At 46.4% G+C, this 20,539-nt stretch overlaps 2 protein-coding genes and 1 long non-coding RNA gene across 10 annotated transcripts; 2 read left to right on the plus strand and 1 right to left on the minus strand.

Annotated features, from left to right (window-relative positions):
* The first annotated feature begins 3,485 nt into the window (after positions 1-3,485).
* Positions 3,486-12,211, plus strand: LOC117649079 (beta-arrestin-1). Its single transcript, XM_034391496.1, has 13 exons — positions 3,486-3,772; positions 6,781-6,880; positions 6,980-7,010; positions 7,088-7,148; positions 7,229-7,431; positions 7,520-7,698; positions 7,789-7,924; positions 8,001-8,085; positions 8,171-8,243; positions 8,334-8,477; positions 8,574-8,660; positions 8,800-8,970; positions 9,057-12,211. The coding sequence occupies exons 2-13, from the start codon at positions 6,795-6,797 to the stop codon at positions 9,130-9,132; spliced, it is 1,332 nt and encodes a 443-aa protein (XP_034247387.1). The 5' UTR covers positions 3,486-3,772; positions 6,781-6,794; the 3' UTR covers positions 9,133-12,211.
* A 1,109-nt stretch (positions 12,212-13,320) lies between these two features.
* Positions 13,321-13,806, minus strand: LOC117649080. Its single transcript, XR_004587961.1, has 2 exons — positions 13,683-13,806; positions 13,321-13,610 (listed from the first exon to the last, which is right to left on the minus strand). It is a non-coding gene; the product is annotated as an uncharacterized LOC117649080 (long non-coding RNA).
* LOC117649078 (GA-binding protein subunit beta-1) lies at positions 13,560-18,826 on the plus strand. Of its 8 annotated transcripts, XM_034391489.1 has the most exons (12): positions 13,830-14,143; positions 14,219-14,325; positions 14,562-14,686; positions 14,760-14,921; positions 15,017-15,214; positions 15,302-15,466; positions 15,547-15,676; positions 15,973-16,092; positions 16,578-16,769; positions 16,849-17,021; positions 17,302-17,448; positions 17,689-18,826. In XM_034391489.1, exons 3-12 carry the CDS (start codon positions 14,606-14,608, stop codon positions 18,010-18,012), a joined length of 1,692 nt encoding a protein of 563 aa, XP_034247380.1. In that variant the 5' UTR covers positions 13,830-14,143; positions 14,219-14,325; positions 14,562-14,605; the 3' UTR covers positions 18,013-18,826. The 8 variants fall into 8 exon arrangements, with proteins under 8 accessions (XP_034247379.1, XP_034247383.1, XP_034247380.1 ...); XM_034391488.1 differs by lacking the exons at positions 13,830-14,143; positions 14,219-14,325 and adding an exon at positions 13,560-13,713; XM_034391492.1 differs by lacking the exons at positions 13,830-14,143; positions 14,219-14,325 and adding an exon at positions 13,773-13,799.
* The last annotated feature ends 1,713 nt before the right edge of the window (positions 18,827-20,539 follow it).

Genomic DNA, 20,539 nt, shown 5'->3' on the forward strand with positions numbered 1-20,539 from the left:
GAGACAGTGCGACAAAAACGACTCGCGGAGGCGGAGTCAGTCTGCAGGGCGGGCAGGGAGAGGCGCAGAAACAACGGGAAAGGAAGGCGAAACGCACGAAAGCACTTCCACCTGGCTTTCCGCGAACGCCCTGCCCGGCCCTGCGACGCCCTGCCCGGCCCTGCGACGCCCTGCCCAACCTGGACGGGGGCCTTGCTGCTGCTACACACACGCACACACACGCACACACACGCACACACATAGGGGAAGTTGCCAAAATTGTGGGTCCTTTTGGCTCCTAAAAAAATGAAAAAAATATCTCGTTCTAAATTTTTTTTAGTATTTTTCCTGTATTCTAGGGGTCATTCTAAACGCATTTCCGAAGGAGGCCAGGATTTTCTCGCACTTTGATTTTTCCCCTATACTTTACATGGGGGAATGGCACGGAAGTTACCGAAAATGTGCATGGCACGGAAGTTACATCATCAAACAAACCGTGAAAACGGACCAACCCATTCACCAAATCGAACAGGTGTCTCGCCTAAAGTTTAAGAGACGTGAAAGCGCAAAATGGCCAGGCGGACCGAAATCGATAGGCCGTGTAGCAAGCTTGCTATTGATGACACGGAATGTTACACACAAACCTGACACATGCCGGATTTTCACCTTTGATGGTCCAGCCAGCCGGAATGGAGCCCTCCAGCGAAAATCCGCCTACCGCGCCGGAAAGAGGAAACCACGCTGCTCATTCTGGACGCTGAGCCAAACTTTTCTCGCTACAGGTTCGGCGGTGAGGCGCGAAACTAAAGTTGACGATGTTTGAAAACCAGTACACGGTGGACATTTTTTCATCCAATAAAGCAGCAGGTGTGAATCACTGGAATTAATTGCTATCTAAGGGTGTCATAAAAGATTGCCAACGGAACAAAAGGCTGTTCGCGGATTTGCTCTCCGACAAATAGTTCAGGAGATTTTCGCCCTGGAACACGGACTTTTTGGACAATAGACAGCACGGAAGTTACATTTTGCCTAGTTTTAGCATGTTTTGACAGGGAAATGCTTGAACTGCATGCTCGGTTAGTGTGTGGGATAGCAGGGCAGATAAAGCCCAGTCATAGGAATCAAACCGCAGGTCGATACGTTGAAAAATAAGGAAACTGTGGCCCAAAGACACAAAAGGACCCACAATTTTGGCAACTTCCCATAGACACTCTCACACTGACACGGGGTGCGCCTCATTGCAGCGGGGGCATGAACCTTTACGCGGTGGACAATGAACCGAAACGTGGCAACGGGTTGCCTACCACCCAGCACGTCCTGCACGCCCAAGGAGGCCATGCACCTCTACGTGGCAGACAATGAACCGAACGTGCCATCGGGTTGCCTACCGCGCCACCACGCCACCGCGCCACCCAGAGCGCCGGCCAAGACTTCACGGGGCTTTCGGGTATTTTTCCACGGCGATATTTTCTCACGGTGCTGTCGCGGACCGGGCCCGCGTGGACCATGATGCATGCTGCAGCCATGCTGCAGCAGTGGCGCGGCACGGCGCGGCACGGCACGGCACGGCACGGCAACCCGGTCGCACCGGGTAGGGGCCGCGACGACCACGGCGGCGGGCACGGCGGGCACGGCGGGGCAGGTCAGATCGGGGACGGGCGGCGGTGGGGCTGCGGGGGCTGCGAGGCGGGGTGGCGCGGGGCGGGGCCGGGCGGGGCAGTGAGAATGTGGAGACAGGCTGTCTAGCGGTGCTGCTGCCATGGCTGCCATGGCTGCTGCCCGGGCTGCGGCTGCGGTCTGCTACAAGCAGGGCAGTGACGTGGACGCCACGGACCGCCATACGCCACGAACACGGGGTGCATCGCATTCAGGACACTAGAAAGTGACTACCAAACGAACCTGGACTTAGCATCAGGTCAAGGCGGCTTCGATAAGTTCGAGTCCCGGGTCCTGGGCGCGTTCATGCTGAGTGTTCAGACGACCCGCACTGCCCCTTCGACAACGAGTGATGTAGTCTATTGCCATCCGGATGTGCTACTTCACCACCAAGGGGGGCTGACCGATGATGATACAGTGTGAGAATTTCTTCAATGAAACCGCAACTACTTCGTCACGTGTGGTGAGATAAAGAAAGAACGAGAGAGGCTGTGCCGAGCTGCGCCGGGCTGCGCGGAGCCGCGGTGGGGCAGGTGCGGGGGTGGAAGGGGTGGAAGGGGTGGAAGGGGTGAGGCCTGCAGCAGGCAGCACGCAGCCCACCGCAGTAATGTGACTGGGGAAGGCCCCGCCCGCCCTGGCCCGCCCCGGGCCGCCGCACCAGCGACCAGCGGCATACTTTCTCGCGAAATGCGAAATCTTTGGGCGTGTATGACGTGTCGTCACGGCGCGGACGGCGCGGATCACGGCGATGAGGAAACGACGCCACCTGGCCCGGCCAGCTTTATCTCCGCGCGGACACTTGACATTTCAGCACACTCACTGCACTCGTCGAGGCCCAGCGCCGCGTTTCAGTTTTAGGTGCACGCGGCGTTGGCGGCGGTCGTCCCTCGAGGCTCTTCTCCTGTTGGCGAGCGAGCGAGCGAGTGTGTGTGTGTGTGTGTGTGTGTGTGCGCGCGCGCGCGCGCGTGTGCTTAACCGTGCGCCACAAACTGGGTCTTTTGCCTTACTTTCATGAATGTCAACAATCAGTCCCCCTCATTCGGCCGCTGCTGGTCGTATTGGTCAGGGGCTCGCTCAGCGCTGTCCGCGGCCCCTTCCCTCTCGCCCTGGGCCCTGGCCGAGGCCCTGGCCGAGGCCCTGGCCCGGCCGGCCTGCAGCATCTCTGGGGGTTGTTCGGTTCAAGGCGACCTCGCGGCGGCACACTGCCGGGCACACGGCACACCACCGCCTAGGTCCGGCTCGGCGGCACGATACGCGGATAAGCCCAAGGCGGCCCAGGTCTCTGTGTGAGAGAGTGTGTGTGTGTGTGTGTGTACGCGTTTAGCCGCATCCGTAGGGCGGTTGTGGGGAATGGGACATAGGGCCGTTAAAAATAACCAGCATGGAGCCGGCCGGTGCAGCTGTTTGCGGTTCCACGTTTTTCGGGAAAACTGCTCGACTCCGCAGCCCAGTGCGGCGGCTCGGCCGTTCGCCGCCCGGTCCGGCCCGAAGCGCCAAGCCAATCGCCGAGCCAATCGCCGAGCCAAGCGAGCGGCGGCATGAGAGAACGCAGGCGGCAGGCGGGGGGCGGGGGTCTCCTTTCCCTTGCCGCTGGTCTGTGACTTGAGACTGTGAGTCTGCCGATTCGATTCGAACGGCGCGCCACGCCGCGTTGAGCGCATGCGCGCTGGTGGCTTCCGCTGCGTTGCCGCACCGCGCCTGGCCACGAGCGTCGCTACCCCTCGCGCTGGTTCATCCGCGGCTACCCCGCGCGGGCAGAGACTCTGTGTGTTTAGCGTGCGCCCTCTCGCTCGCACCAGGGGGGCCCTCCCTCGCGCCCTCTCTCTCGCCCTCGCCGCGGGGCACACGCCACACGGCGGGGCCGCGACTCTGCTGCTATCGTGATGCGGCGGCGCGCGTAGGAAACACAGGCGGGCCCCAGGGCAGAGAGGAAAGGAGACACAGTTGGAAGCACGGCTCGAGTCCCGAGTTCTGGCAGGTTGAGGTTATTGTCGTAAACAATTGTCAGAAAGTGTTTTTTTGCCGTTCGGCCCGAAACTACGCCACCTTTCCGTCCACCGCGATCGAGCGGGCGGCCCGCGGTGCGCGAGGGACATCGCTTCGAAACTCGTCCACCCTCTGCGAAAAGCGGCCCGTGGTAAGTCGGAGACTGAAATTCGGGATTGGGAGGACCGAGCCGAGACGGAGCAGTAGACTCGTCTTTATCTGGTCGTCTGCACGTCGAGTGCTCTGTTTGGTTGGCCGTGACGCTGCCGCCCTGCCGCCTCGGACGCGGAGGGTGTCGAGGACCTTCTGCTAGTGCGTACTCCGTGCTCCGTACTCCGCGTAGCGTATTCCGCGCATTGCCAGGCCCTGCCTGCCTTGCTGCCTTGCCAGCGCCAGCGCTGAGCCCACATACGGGCTACAGGCTTGTGTGCACCTGCGCGACCTGCGACCTGCTCGCTGCGCGGTCCTTCTGCACCCCTGCCACGATTTTGGATTTTGTGTTTTGGCGGACGCAGGCTCGCAAATCTCTCTCCCCCGTTGGTGTGCCGTTGTGTGGCCTGTTGGGCCGGGAGGGTCGTCGGGCTGTGAAGAGGTAAACATCCTCGAAGGACCTTCCTTCATCTCCCAGGTCAGACGATGTTTTCATGCTCATAACCTCAAACTTGGGCACTTGATGTGCTGTTTAGTTGGCATTTCTTGACTTTTCCAAGCCCTGAGTCGTTCTCAACTTTATTCAGTAGTTTGATAGTTCAATTCTTTGCGTGAAATGGCTGTGACTGAAAATAAATAGTATTCTGTGTATTACTGGAAATGTCACTAACTACTTTGACTGTTTCTGCGTATTTGAGATGGATTAACTTTCACTTAATCCTATTGAAATTATTGTATGGCTGATCAATATTATCATTAATTTTTCTGTTTGGTTCTGTCAGTATAGGTGAGCTATCATTTTTACTCTCGGAGCTTGCCATACCGTCCTAAATTTTCTTGCTTACGTGGGTGCAGTAAGGACTCTTTCAATTTCAACGTATTCTTTGCCGCCATGAATTATTTGCAACCCTCTACTAACAGGTGTCTGTGAGTGTTGTTATTCCAAATACCCCCGCCCAACGTCTCAATCAATCTCTCAATATTTATAGACCCTTCCACCGTTCCTTATTCCACCTCAATTTGTGAGAACGTTGCACGTGCTCTTTCAAAACAACAACAACAGTTTGCTGCTCCAGTTGTGAACGAGCCTCCCAGTGTACCAATCAGTCTATAAATAAGTCGGCCTGCTTGCCCATGAGCATCACCAGCAGCCAGTCAATCTCAGCTCCCCCACCCCTCTTCCCCTTTCCCCGCCCGCCGCGACGTCATATCCACCAAAGTGACCTTTAACTCTTAACGTTGGGCCTTACATGACGCAATTCAACGTCACCCGCGACTTGGGCCGGCACGGCACGGCGCGGCGCAGCCTGGCCCGCCTCGCGGCCTCCAGGTGCTGCGGAAAGTCATTTGACGTCACCGTCAGCATCCTGTTCCGCGGCACCGCGGTTCCGATGGAGGAAACCAGTCAGCATGGGCGGGCCCAGGGCGGGCCGGGCCAAGTGGAGGAAGCGCGCACACTGTTCTCCCGACAGGTTGAATTTGTCAGCGAGCACGGTCATGAATATACGGCAGAGGTTCGATTCCCTTCAGCGTCCCGAGCGCCCCGCTCCCGCGGCCGGAAGCGCGCGCGCGCGACCGGGGAGGCAGGGGAGGGGGAACGGGGGCGCGGTGATAAGAGGTGCGCGACGCGACGCGACGCCTCGATGGGCCCCCATCGCCGCGACGTCGCTTGCCTTCGGAAGCAGCAACCTCGTGTGCGCGTGTGTGAGTCCACGCGCGCGCGCTGTGCCCCAAGAGGGAAGGAGGGAAGTCGCGCCGAGCCTCTCCACGCCCTGCCACGCCCTGCCACGCCCTGCCCGGCGGGCCCATCTCATCTCATCCCATCCCGCCCTGCCTGCCCTGCCTCCGCGCTGTCACTTCGCATCGAATCACCCCCTCCCCTCCCCCGCGCGGGCGGGGTATGAAGGGGGACTCATTACCGGCAGGGCGTTCATCGGAAGGGGGGAGGGGAGGCGGGGGCCTTCCCTGCAGCCTGCAGCCCCCTCCCGCTCCGCCGAACGTGGCCTTTGATTGGCGAATGGCTTGGCGCCGGCGCTTCCTGCCCGCTTCCGACCGACGCCGCCCCGCCGTCCTGGCTAGAGTGTTTCGCCAAGAAACCGCGCCGCCGTCGCCGTCTCCAGCCCGTCGTCGTCGTCATGGTTGTCGTCTGGGCCCGCGGCGGCGCGGCAGCCTGCCCCGTGGCCGCGCTGAGCTGTTTGACGTCCCCTTTCCTCGCGCGGGCTCGGCGGCTAGGCAGCTCGAGCTCGGCCTTGCGAGCTTCCTGGCCGTGTTGCGAATAGGGCCAGGGGGCATGCCCCCCACATCGCCCTCGCCCTCGCCGCCCTCTCCTGTACCTTTCCGCGGAAAAACAGGGAAATGGGCGGGGGTGGAAGGGGGCGAGGGCAGGGCTGGGCTCCACGTTGATTGCCTTGCTTGCCCCCTCCCCCTCCCCCGTTTCTTCCCTTGCCCGTCAATCAATAATAAAGCGCGGCGTCCTGCGGGTAGTTTGCGGTCGTTTACGCGTCCCGTCGCTTCAGTTCGCGTCAAGGCGGCGTGTCGCGGTGGGGCGGGGCCGGCGGGGCCGGCGGGGCGCGGCGCGGGTACCGCTTGTGCCGCCACCGCGACAAGGTGGCGACGAGGCGTCGCGGAGGTGAGGTGAGGTGGGAGGGGAGTCCCGCCAGGACGCCAGGACGGCCAGGACTCTAGCCGTCACGAGGTAGCTGCGCGAGCTGCGGGGCGGTGCGCCAGTGACGGTGACGGCGTGACGGCGAACGGGAACGCGTGACGAGGGACACTGGGCTAGCTGGCAAGCTGGCCTGCCCTCAATTGGGCTCCCTCCGTCCCTCCCTCTCCATCTTCCAGGACCCCCTCTCCCTCTCCCCCATAACGAGGCCCTTCCCAGCTTTGACCTGTTAGAGTCCCCCACCCCCTTTGGAAACAGACCGTAGCGGTGCGGGAGGGAAATCCACTTCGTTGAGCCTCTTCTTGTTGATGGGTGAATTTTAAAATGTTGTTGTTTGCCTTTTGCAGAGGGTGGCGCCCTTATGGGCTCTCGAGCGGATAGCGGTTCTGACAGCAACCTGAAAATGGACGACAATGCTGAAAACAACTTAAAAAGACAGGCCACCAGGTTTGTGTACTCATTGATACGGGGAAATGGTGATACAAACAGTATGTCGATATTTTTACATTTTCTTATGTTTGTCCGTTTTTGTCTCTTTGTTTACAGAGTCTTCAAAAAGAGCTCTGCCAATGGAAAGGTAAGTATTTTGACTTTTGATGAAACATTTTCTCCTTTAAGCAAATTAATAAAATACGAGTTTGTTTTATTTTTTAGATTACAGTTTATCTTGGAAAGAGAGACTTTGTGGATCATCTGACACATGTGGATCCAATAGGTATGTATCTGTAAAAAGTGAAATGTTTGAATGATGCATGTGCTGTATTGTACTGATTTGGTAACTTGAATTTTTTCTAGATGGCGTTGTTCTTATTGATCCGGAATATGTGAAGGAACGCAAGGTTTATGGCCATGTTTTAGCTGCTTTTAAATATGGGAGGGAAGATCTAGACGTTCTTGGCCTTACATTTCGCAAAGACTTGTACCTTGCATCTGAACAAGTTTACCCACAAGATCCTATAGCTGCTGCCCAGCCCAAACGCCCTCTTACTCGGTTACAGGTAACACCTACTGGCTTACTTACTTTTTAACTTTTTCTATGATAAACTCCAATAAACAACTTAAATTAACAATGTTCTTACTTTTCAGGAGCGGTTGATTAGAAAACTAGGCCCAAATGCGTATCCCTTTTATTTTGAACTGCCACCACATTGTCCAGCGTCAGTCACACTTCAGCCTGCGCCTGGGGACACAGGAAAGCCTTGTGGGGTTGACTATGAATTGAAGGCATTTGTTGGAGATGCCTCTGATGACAAACCACACAAAAGGTTCAGCAGACTTTTCTTACTTGTCTTTTGGAGTAATTTCTAGGGAGACTTCATAATTTGTTACTCACTGTTATCTTGAAATGCCTGCAGAAATTCTGTCCGACTGGCCATCAGAAAAATAATGTATGCTCCAAGCAAACAAGGAGAGCAACCCTCTGTAGAAGTCAGTAAAGAATTTATCATGAGCCCCAACAAATTACACTTGGAAGCATCTCTAGATAAAGAGGTTTGTAGAAATGCTTTGTTTGTCTTTGTGGTATTTGCTTTCATTTTCTATAAGATGTATTTTTTCTACGCAACAGTTATATCATCATGGGGAAACAATTGCTGTCAATGTTCACATAGCCAATAATTCTAACAGGACTGTCAAGAAAATAAAAGTGTCAGGTTTGTGTTTGTTAGTATTTTTTGGACTTAAAGCCCAACCATATTAATTTAACTGTTAAAACAACCTCTCCCACTTTCTTTTTAGTGAGACAGTTTGCTGACATATGCCTATTTTCAACTGCCCAATACAAGTGCACGGTTGCAGAGGCTGAAAGCGAGTAAGTTGTATGCTGTGTGGAGTTTTGATGCAAATATTCTGACAGAAATTGAATAGGGAAAACATTTATAATGTGTTCTTTAACCACCAGAGCTGGGTGCCCCGTTAGCCCTGGATTCACATTGTCTAAAGTGTACCAGGTGAAGCCTCTACTTGCCAACAATAAGGATAAGCGAGGTTTGGCATTGGATGGTCAGTTGAAACATGAGGACACCAATCTTGCATCCTCCACAATGTAAGTACTTCACCAAGTATTAAATAGCTCATTATTGCATTTAAATTAATTTTTTTTAAAATTGATGTCTTACTTGAATGAAATTTCTTTTCACAGAGTCACTGATCCAGCACAAAAAGAGAATCTAGGAATAATAGTGCAGTACAAAGTGAAGGTCAAACTGAGTTTAGGAACACTAGGAGGGTAAGTATTTTCTCTCCCTTTCTTTTTTTCTTTCTTTATTTTTGTAAAAAAAAAAAGAAGAAGAAGAAGAAAAAAAACTCTTACAGCAACAGTAATTCCCATTCTGATTTTGCTCCATTTTGTTTCTCCATTCTCTTAGGGACCTTGTAGCGGAACTTCCTTTTACTCTTATGCATCCAATGCCAGAAGATGACGTGCCAGCACACCTTCCTTGCCTTTCTCCAGCCCACACAACCCCCCAACCAAATGGCAATACTAGCGATAATGTTCCTGTTGATAATAATCTGATTCAATTGGACACAGATATAGCGTATGTTTTATTCAATTCTGTGTAATGTATGTGCTGTTTCACTTTTCTTTCAGTGTGTACAAAAACTTTTTTATTATTTTTTCCAGGGATGAAGGTGATGATGATATTATCTTTGAAGACTTCGCAAGATTACGACTAAAGGGAGAAGAAACAGATGCTTAAGAACTGTTAGCTTATGGTATCGATCAAGGCTGGAGGGACCAGAAAGGCCAAGCTGTTGCAGCTAGTATACAATTCACAGGCTATCAGGCGGCACAAACACTTTGAAGGACATTTGTCTGTAGGTAAGAGTGGTTTTATGGTTAAAAAAAATTGTAAGCGATGGACAGAATTGAACATTAACATTGTATATTTGTGCCTCCCAAATTATTATTTATTCTTCTTCAAATTACAAATCAGACCATGCATTTGGTTTCTAATATATTCATTTACCTAATGCTTCTTGAAAGTTATCTCTGATCAAGGGGAGACAGTGTTTAATTTCTCATGGCAACAATATGTCTTATGTACACCGACTGTTAAATTTTTATTGCTGATAAATAAGGATTTGTTATGTCTTTTGTCTTTAAGGAATGTGTTGTGTATGTCACTGATACTACTGTATTTTTATCTAACCTGCTCTTTTATTATTTGTGGACATTCATGGTGTTCCTATTTTAGGTAGGCCTGTTGACTTTGAGATGATATGTTTTTTTTCTTCATTATGTTTTTGTTTCAAATTGCTTTTTTCAGCTGCTAACTCCATGCTGGTCTTAGGCTGTGATGAGGTTCTGACCAATCGGTATTTCAATCGTTATACCTAGTAACAACCTGTTTCCTTTTACAACACCAAAAAATGAAATAGGTTTTCTCTGTTATTTGCTGTCAGCAGGAAGTCGGCTGATTTGAAGGGCAGCCTTTTTGTTTTTTATGATTTTCTGTTAAGCTTGCTGTATTTTGTTGTCGTCTGTTATTTTTATACTTTTACATGAAAATGTTTTGTTAGATCAAAAATGCTGTTGCCTGATTCTTTTGTAAATGAATTAGGACAAATGGAACCCCAAATTTGTTTGTCAACTGGTACAAATGTTGTTACTTGCAGTGTTTACTCATTGGAATATGTTGCAATGCATTTCAATTTGGCGTAACAATGTGACAAGGATATTCCTTGTCTGTTTGTAACCTTAATGTTGCATTTGATTTTATTTTCTTTTGACCAAGCCATAATGCTTTTTTACATACATTTATATTATCTTGACATTGATTGTATCAGAGGAGAAACTATTCTTCTCATGTTACTGAGTTAGCTTGGAAGCTGCCATGGTTTTATTTGCCTCTTTTTATTTCTACCCACAAACCAACCTAAATTTTGACGTTGTTTCTTTGTTGTGAGGTAGGCCTTCAATGTATGTGATGCTGCTTTCAATTTTCTACAATTTTACTGTTGAGGGGTGGATTTACTTTTTCTTTAATTACCAATTGGCTATCTATTTTGTTCTACCTAGAAGGTTAACCATGCATTTATTAAAGTAAACATTGCTGTCTTGATGTGTCTCTCACTTTCCTTTTAACTCTAATCAATTCGCTTTTAGAAGGTGAAACATGTTATGTTCCTCATAATTGATTTTGGAGAGTCAAATTTCCTCCCTTGCTGCCTTACATTGTTTTTCTTTTCTGCATGTATGAGTTGGACTGCAGACTTGCTTATAATGTGTGCTAATTCTGGATCCTTTACCATTGATGAGTGTACTGTCTTATCCTTGTTCGGCTGGTAGACAGAGGTGCTCAGACCCCTATGCTGGCTAGGAGAGATCATATTCAATTCTCCAACAAGGAATTGGATCTTGATCGGGCATACATTGTTTGCGGGCTTGCTCCTACTTATTTTGGTGTGTTCACATAAAAGAATAAAAACACATGTAATTATATGCTTTTTTTAAAAAAAGATAATGATATTCAATGAACTAAATAGTTTTTAAATGCATTAGTCATTTTGCTCTTAAACCGTTATCAATTGTGATGTTCCTCCTGATACATTTAATTTGATACGCTTGATGTTAGTATATTAATTGTTAACTAGGAGAATCACCTATTTATGTCTATTTTGGTACATTATTGTATGTACCTCAATTCATCATTTTTTAAATCACCTCAAAGCGGATGATGTGTCTGTCAACTTGATTTTCATGCATCCAAGCACTAATGACTATGGGGTGAAGAGCGCTTACCTGTGTGAGTACTACAGTGACTGATCTGAATTAAAATTTCCTGCACTGATCTTCATTAATTCTCTTTCAGTTACCTGAATAGTTAGCTTTTGGGTGTGTTGCCTAGTTTTGAAGCGATACTCCTGTCAAAGCTTTTGCTGGATTTCTAGGTCTTGTTTTTGTTGTTTGTTAAATGTTTTCCCACAGTCAAATGATGTGGATTCTGAGAGGAGCACTGAATTGTTCATATATTATTAGTTCAAGTGAGTTCATGGTATTTGTGTATTCATTTATGTGCCACAGCAAACTGACTGAATGTTATGTGTGTTAGTTTCGGTGAATGGTACTCATGAAGTGTATGATGTACTTTGTTAAGGTAAACCTCTGATTGATATTGCAAACTAGATTTAAAAATGGGTTTTCACTGTTCAACTCCTATTCAAAATTCAGGCATTTCCTTTCAAACACATCATCAAGGTATCTACCCATAAAACGGAAAGGAAATTGTTGCATGTTTGTCAGAATTTAAAGTAAACCAAACAACTAATAATAGTGTGACTGTTATCAATGTCATTATTTGTTCCTGTAAATAAAAACCTTTATACATATATAAATACATATTATACATAAATATATTTATGTAGTTATGTTTATGTCCCCTATAAGTGTGTAAGTATATTGGTATGAAACGTCATCTTCAAGCTAATTTTTTATAGCCTTCTGTGTGACATAGTAAATGTCTAAAGTGAGGACTAGAAATAACCCATGATATGTACCTTCTATGTGTAGCGGGCTAAGTTAACAGAGGAAGGCTTTGCGCTGATCGGGCATGTCACATTTTTAAAGGTTATTTCCTTCTGACTAACCATGCCTTTTATTGAATGTGATGACTTGTTTCTTGACAGATAAAATTTTCACCTCGTATTTTGCTTTGGCAGATGAGAGTTTATTGTGTGATTAAAGATGTTTAATTGTTAGAAGTATTTATTGAAACCCCCCTTCTGAAATAGTGAAACTGTCTTTACAATGAAATAAACATAAGTTAAAGAAACTTTTTTTTTTGTTAGTTGCATTTAACATATTTCTTGTGTAGGCTAGTGTATGAGCCTTATTTGCGTGTAGATGTACTTGCTCCTTAACAGACAAACATGTGGAATCAAATTTTGCAGGCTATTACTTTCTGTTAGGAAAGCAGATGACAAGTCTCACAAAACAAAGTTCGGTTATTTATTGAGTTGTTTTCTCTTGATAGTGACCTTCTGGAAATGGGATTTGGAAGGCAGACTGGGGTTGCAGTTAAAGTAAATTATGTTTCTCATTTGATGAAGAGTCTAGTCATGCATTTACACTAATGCAATGATACTCATGTATTTATTTTTTAATGTGGACCCATATTTAATAATCACTCATCATAATTGCTTGCCCTGCATATTTTGGCATGCTTGAAGTAGTTCCTACACAGTCTGACCACTAGCTTAACATGATGAGTGGCTTGTTCTTATATCCCTCCACAGGTAAAAACAGTGAACCACTCTAGAAAAATATGTGCAATGCATTTATGAGCCTGGCTATTATCTGGCTTCTGCTGGTTAGATTTGATGAAAAGAAAAAAGTTTGGTCTTTGCTTATGTGTTATGACTGATAACAAAACAAATCTTGGGCCAACTTTTTACTAGAGGTTTTCAAGGGAGGACTGTAAAAATTTGTAGGTTTCTTACATGCCTCCTTATATATCCGTCCTAGTCTAAGACCATAATGTGTAATGGTGTACAAATATTGCATTTTTTTAAGTTCTGAGTAATTTGTGGTAAATTTTATTTTGCCCCTAGTTTCCATCCCTGTTAACACTAAAACTGTCCATAGTTAACCCTTAAAAAAAAACTAACTGCTGGCAAATTTGTTGGCGAACTTTTAAAATTGTGCAAACAAAGCGTATCTTTTATTCGTTCCACTTTGAAAATGCTGCAACAGTTGGGTGCTATAGTTTGCCAGCAAGTTACGTCACTTCTCTTTCACATTCTAATCCATTGCAGCAATCAGTGTCTGTAATGTATTGTAAAAGATTAACAAATTTTAAGTAAATGGAAATGATACTAATAGGACGTGTTCTGAATTGTACTATTATATAATCTACTTTTTACTGAAATAAATTTGACGTCATTGATTTACGTTTTTTAATCTATTTATTTTTTGTTTCTGTCGAATATATCCATGTCAGTTGTTAAGGATGAACTACAACTGCTTTTAATGTTGAAAAGCAGACAGAAAGGAAAAGCGAAAAGGAAGTCTTTTCTTTCTTCAAATTTGGCGCGTTTATACAGCTGCTGCCATCTAGGAGACATCTGATTGGTTGAGAAAAAGTAAATGTTTGGACGAGCACCAGTAGGATTGAAGCTCCCGCTCTCCCTGCAAGGCGGTGTATATCTTCATCACGGTGCTTGATGATGATAGAAACTGATTAAGAGAAAATATCCTGTAATATTCTTCAAAATCACGTTCAGGACGTAACGGTCATCAAATCCCCACCTTCCGATCGTCTTAAAAGTGCGATTCACAGGTAAGAAAAACACATGATGGAGTCGTTAACTTCCGTTGTTTAACAGGAACAGGAAGTAGGCACCGAATGGGATCAGAAAGCATCAGGAAAGAAGATATCCTGTTTTCATTACATGATACGAAATTTGTCCGGCGAAAGCGCGGGCTTGCTTTCGACGCGATTTGACATTACCATTGACTTTGTCTCTTGCAGATGATTTTCTTGCACTTCTTACTCATGGTCCCTGAGCAAGTCGATGACCTCGAATGCGCCAGGGCACTTTAGATCTGGAACGTAGTTTCAATGCACATTTTTGTTAGGTTATATCCCTGTCAATATGTCATTGTTGACCTTTTCTTACCCTTAAGTTAACATTTTTATCGATGACACTCGATTAAAACTGCCTCAAATACACATTCCGACAGGGTTTTGGCGTGGCAACCTTCTTGTTGTAAGGTTATGCTGCTTCCTTCGTTCTGCACACTTGACTATGTTTACAAACATGTTACTCTTACATTTTTATTAGTGTTTGTTTGTTTAAGACCAAATGGTTGAATCAAAGTCCTTGTTAGAAAATACCTTTCTTTGGCGTGGACCTGAAGAAACAATGAATTATTTGTAAAGCATTTGATTGTGAGTCTTTAACCTAGCATTGTTTATTAATTTGGAGGGAACTTCAGAGCTTTCATGTTTTCAAAATTATTTGCCCTTGATCTTCGAGTTTTCTTAAAAGCTTTATTTCAATATTATGTGGAGTGCCCTTTTGATGTGGCCTGGTCACAATTAACTGGGATGATTTTATTGAATGTGGGGGTGGCGGTTACATTAGATTGAAGGTTGACTTACTTCTGTTTCTGTTCTGGTTTTAGGTGCTTCAATCCCTCACATTTATGATTCCTAATTTACAATCAAGATGCAGGGCATTATGAATGTTGACGATGTTGAACTGGATCCAAGTTTGTTCCAAATACCCTCTTCAGATGGGGCGATGCAGGTCAGTAATATTCAATGTGTTTCCTACATTATTTTAATAAGTTCTTCATTGCATGATCGCTTCTCTATTTTAGGTGGTTGGTACAACACGAGTTGTGGAACTTCGAGCAAGCCGTCCAGGTCTGACTGTAGCTGTTGTTGAGTTAGGTAAACAACTTCTAGTCGCAGCCAAAGATGGGCAAGTGGATGTTGTTCGAGATCTCATGAGCAAGGGAGCCCCATTCACTACTGATTGGGTAATTTGATAATCTGTTGTTATCTGAATAGCTTCTAAATGGTTTTATTGTTTTCATACATCGAAAATATATGTTTCTGGTAACTATGGTTATAGCTCGGTGTTAGTCCATTGCATCTTGCTGTTCAAAATAATCATGTGGATACTGCTGAGGTTCTATTAAGAGCTGGAATATCTCAAGAAGCCAGAACTAAGGTTGATAGAACCCCATTGCACATGGCTGCTCAGGGAGGACATTTGGAATCTGTGAAATTACTACTTCGACATGGTGCGGACATTAATTGCACTGACATGGTATGTTCTTACTTGTGTAATCATGATTCATCAATTTTTTAAAATCATGGTTTTATATTAAATTTACTCATTGATTTTTCATGACAGCTGAAAATGACACCCCTTCATTGGGCAGTTGAGAACCAAAATGTTGAGGTCATTAAAACATTACTACAAGCAGGTGCTGATGCATTTACTCTGAGCAAGTTTGATAAAACACCAGTTACAATGGCTAGAGATTTAGGAAGGCATGATATTGCAGATTTAATTGAGGTTTGTGGTGTTTTACATGAGTTATTTTTACTTTTATTTTGTTCATGTCAACCATCAATCATTTTTTCATTATCGTGCAGAATGCAGATTTTGGACCTCAACTTGTTAGACAGTCAGTTGAGTTAGACCAAGAATCATTAGCTGCTACCGAAAGTATTGCAGCAGAATTAACAACAGATCACCATCAGGTGACGCAGGAAATTCAAGCAGGTTTGTCTTAAGTTGAACTCACTATCATGTTCCATGTCATGAGTACCAAAAATAGTTTTGATACATTGTCACTCATTGTAATTAAAGGTCATGCTCCATGCTGTTCATAGTATAATAATTTTGTCCTCAGAAATATTCATTATTTCACTCTATCATCTGTGTAGGGAAGTAGTCATTGGGGCTAATTTAAATTTGTTATTCAATTTCATTCAATTTAACATTAATGGTGGCATAAATTTTGCATGTGGTATTAAGCCTGTTGAAGCTTTGCATGATTGTGAAAACTTCCTTTCTAGCACCAAAGAAGCCGAAAGTTCGATTCGAGATTGAATCCAAACAGGTGCCAATAACACTTCCTCCAGCCGCAACCAGCGGGAAAGTTGCTCGAAAACGAAAGACATCTACCTCTTCAGGAGGTGAGCCTAAACCTAATTTAAGCATCATGTGACTTGGTTGCTATTTTTCCTCGACTTTATTTTCTATTTACCAAGAAACTTTTCCCCTTCGCTCACTTGCCTCTTTGTGTGTGCACGATGAAAGAAGAGCTTCTCTTGTGCATTCTTTCTTGTTGTATCTGGGTTACATAGTTACATGATTTCTTGTATTAATCGTTCACATGTGTTCTGAGTCTGTTGTTAAACTTTGTTTTTTATCCCTTTTTGTGTTATGTAAATATCAACATGGTTTATTCCAATACAACTTTATTTTGCATGATGGTTTTCCTTTTTGTTTCACTTGAGGCTGTTCAGTTTTACCTCACAAAATCACTTATATGGTGTATTTGTAGTTAGTTGTAGAATATGACTGCATTTATTCAAGATCATCTGTAGTTTATTTACTGTCTTTCAATTTTCTTTATTTCACTGAAGTAACATTTGTTCCTCTTTTTCATCTTTTTCAGCTGTTACAGCATTTAGCCTAGAGACTGAATCATCTCCACTGTCAACTTTAACTTCACCCGTATCAGAAGCATCACAAGATAATAATAGTACCTTCCAATTACTCCAAGCTCATGGAATAACTATGTTGCCCACGGATGAATCCACCACTGTTGAATCAGCTATGGAGAGTGGCCAGAGAGTGGTTCTAACAGGTAGAGAAGCTTGTGTTTTGTGTTTCCTCCTTTGATTTGTACTATCTTGACATGTTTAATTTGTTTTTGGAATTTACAGAGGCTGGGAAAATGGCTTTAAATTTAACAAAAGTTGGGAGTCGCCTCATAACTTTACCCAAAGGAAAGACGTTGACATCTGGTGGGATTGTTAAGCGAAATACTGTTCTTGGTAACAAGTCAAGAATACTTAAAATTCATCCAAGCCAGCTTGTTGCACTTGGACGAGGAAGGGTAAGACCCTTATATCTTCTATTATTTACTATTTGTTGCATCCTCTTTGAATTTAACCTTCTACCATATGTGGTGCTGCTATTCATCCCAACTGCAGTTCCATTCTGTTCTATCTTGTGGGTGTGGTTTATCTTGCATACCCCTGTAGTCTTTTAGTAAACACACATTTAGCTCCATTCTTCATCTGTATCTAGTATTTCTGTTTGAATCATCATTACCTCTGGGGTAGTGCTATGCCTGGAGTATTATTTAGTGTTGTAATGGTTCGTGTCTGGTACAGGTTCAAGTCCCCAGTCAATTAGTAATGCAGCAGAATAAAGGTCCAAATATTCTGAAACGGATGGCAATAACAAATAACTCACCTGTCACAACCATTAAAACAATTCCTGTGAGTGCTGCAAATGGTGTGCAGAGGGTGATGATATCAGTAAGTACTACTTTTTTAGGTGTTCGTAGCATTTACATTTGTTGGTATTTTTCCTGCTTGGCATTTTGATTCATGGTGTGGGAAATTTTCATTGGATTTTGGATCATTCATTTACTCTTGTGTACTCTTGTGTAGTTATGTATTGGAAAAATTGTCTAACTGTTGGTACTTTTTATTCAATCATCAGAACCCCACTCCTGTCATACTTATTAATAGTTTATTTTGCCTTGTGTGTTTCAGCCTCAACAAAACCAACAGATCCAACAGCTTATTCAACAAAATCAAAAAGAAGGGGCTCAGCAAATACAACTTCATCAGATTCAAACACACATGCCAAGCAATCTTTCCCAACTTGGCGAACCTATGATAGTTTCTACCGAAGAGGATTATGAGGAAGAAGAGAATGAAGAGCCACCTATACCCACAGATTTAGAAACTATTGCCCAAGAGCTGGCAAATGCTCGGAAAGAGGCGGCTGAATTTCGTAAGCAGCTTGCAAAAAAAGAGAGAGAAGCAGAACTTTACCTCCAGCAGTTACGAAGTATTAAAAGTGGTGCTGAGTGAATTTTGCATGCTTAAATAGTGTTATCAGTGTTTTGTGATCTACAATGTTATTTATAAAAGAAGTACAAATGCTTTACGAATAAATTAAATGTATATAATATTGATTTATAATGTGGTAAAGTCTAGATTTGGAAATGAACAAAGTACAAATCATTTTTCAATCTAAGCTAGTGTTTAGTGTTTCTGTTTCTTTCTTAACAGATAAACTAAGGTTGATAACATTTTGGAACCTTGTGGCTGGGGGTTAACTTCTTCCTTTTACCTAATATTTTTTTGGCTTAGCAACTAAAGTTGTTGTCAACATTTAATTTGGAATTTTCTCTTTTTAATCCCAGTTTTAAGCAGTTCTCCTTTGCTTAGTTTTTCTTCTTTTGTTTTTACACAAATTTTTGTCTGCTGTTGCATAAAGATTACCCTTACACTCTGTTGTATGTGATTGCAAATGTATTTTGTTTCTTCTGAAGATTACCTTTGGAGCTATACCAGCACTTGTGCCTAGATATCTCAAACCATACATTAAATGTGGAGCATAGTTTGAGTCTCTACTTTTAATGCCTATTTTAGTAACTGCTTATGCAGACTGTGATTCTCAAGACTGTTATTGCTCAAGGTGTTTTGCTACTGATTGTTTTGAAGCGGAGATCGGCCCCCCCAATGGCTACGCATATAATTAGAACGGCATCAACAACACTACTGTACAATTAATTTTTCATTGTGTGTGCGAAAGGGGTAAAGAAATCTTGTCGTGTGTCTATTCTTAATTTTTGTTAAAATGATAACTGCCTCTATTTAATAAACTTCGAAGTAGCCGAAAGTGCGTTTTCTTTGTTGTCTTCCTCATCCCCATGGGCGGCAGGCGAGACCCGGTCCATAAATGAAAAACCATCCCGCATTTGTACCTGGTAGGGGGAGGGGAGGGGAATCACCCCTTGATACAAGGCGGAGACGGCGCTGGCGCTGCCTTGGCCCTGTTATCTCGGGAGGCAAGGCGCAAGGGCCGTGCCGCCGTGCCGCCGTGCCAAGGGCTACGAGGCCACGGGTCGGGCGGGACACAAAGAACACCGGCAGGCTCGAGGGCCGGCACATGAAGGGCCGAAGAGGCGAGAAGGGGAAGGGCCTCGCGGTGTGGTGGAGGGCTCACGGCCAAGACACGGCTCGGCCTAGCGGGCCAGGCGGGCCAGGCGCTACCCGCATTACAAGGAAGTCACGACTCAGGGGTGCGCCCGTCCAGCCCATCGCTGTACGCGAGCTGGAGCAGGCTTGGGGAGGGGGAGGGGCATTATGACGAAGAAAGAGAGCAAGTGGCTGTTGTACCAACGGGCGAAGGGTGTGGGAGTGAGAGGAAGTGACAGGAGAGGGTTATACGGTTGACCTCGAGGGGCTCTGCTCGGCGGCCTTACCACCAGCCCGCTATTATAGACGACTCTCGACCAGGAAGACACGTTCCATGCCTCTCTTATACGCCCCATTAATGTTACCAGTCGATTAAAGAATGAGCTCTCTCTGGTAGGTAGCTGGCACGACATCCTCAGCAGACTGATTCCGAGAGTAGTTTTCCTCGCTCTGTCTCTCTTGCACCTTATAAGGCACGCCCCATGAGTGCGAGAGAAACAGGGCGACGAAAACGACTCTCGGAATCAGTCTACAGTCTTCGCATTGGCTGGAGGAGTTGCAGTCGGGGTCTCGGGTGGCGGGGGCCCGGCGGCGAACCCCGTGTAGGTAGGCAACGCCGACGCTTGGCTACTCTCGGCTGGCCTGCGCGACAGGGGCTCATCGTGCTGGGCGGAGCCAGACGGAGCGGAGTGACGGGGGCGGGGTGGCTGCGTTCAATTCACAGCAGCTCTGTGCTCTGGTCATTGGAACCCACAGCGAGCCACAGCGAGCAGCAAGTGGCGCCAGATGCCCCGAATCAGGGCCTCTTGGGGCGGGCCGCGCTCGGCCGGGCTCGGCCGGGGTGAGTGAGGTCTGCGTATAACTCGATCGGGGCGGAGCAGAGCGGCAAACTCAATTCGAATATAGATTGCTCGGCAAATTCGTTTCCGGGAGCAGCGCAGCGGAGAACTCCCGGTGGCGCTTTGTGCTGGGAAATGTTTTGATTGGTCAATCTGAGCCCCATTTAGGGCGAACCTGCCACAAACTAGGTTACCCTAGCATCCGCACGGCGGGGCGGGGCGTGGGCAGAACGACTGTCGTCAAGTGGTAGTGTTGGCCGCCCTGCCTCGCCCCGCCCGGCTTGACAAGGCCGCCAAATGAGGGCAAATATATGCGGTACGACGGGGTGACAATTCAGCCCGCCCCGCCCCGCGCCGCGCGGTCAGCGACGCCAAACTCTCGCGTTTAACAAACACGCGCGTGCCCGCGTGTGCCGACTGCCGGGTCGGCCGGGACGGGGACCCCCTGCTTGGCGGCGCTGGCGCGGTGCTGGCGCGGCGCTTGGTGGAAGTTAAGGGAGTGTGCGAGTTGGCCGGGCCGGCATCCCGGACAACCCAAATACGGCCCAATTAGGTTTGAGCGCTCCGGGTGGTGC

Source organism: Thrips palmi, unplaced genomic scaffold, assembly GCF_012932325.1.
Source record: "Thrips palmi isolate BJ-2018 unplaced genomic scaffold, TpBJ-2018v1 HiC_scaffold_4, whole genome shotgun sequence".
NCBI classification, from domain to species: Eukaryota; Metazoa; Arthropoda; class Insecta; order Thysanoptera; family Thripidae; genus Thrips; species Thrips palmi.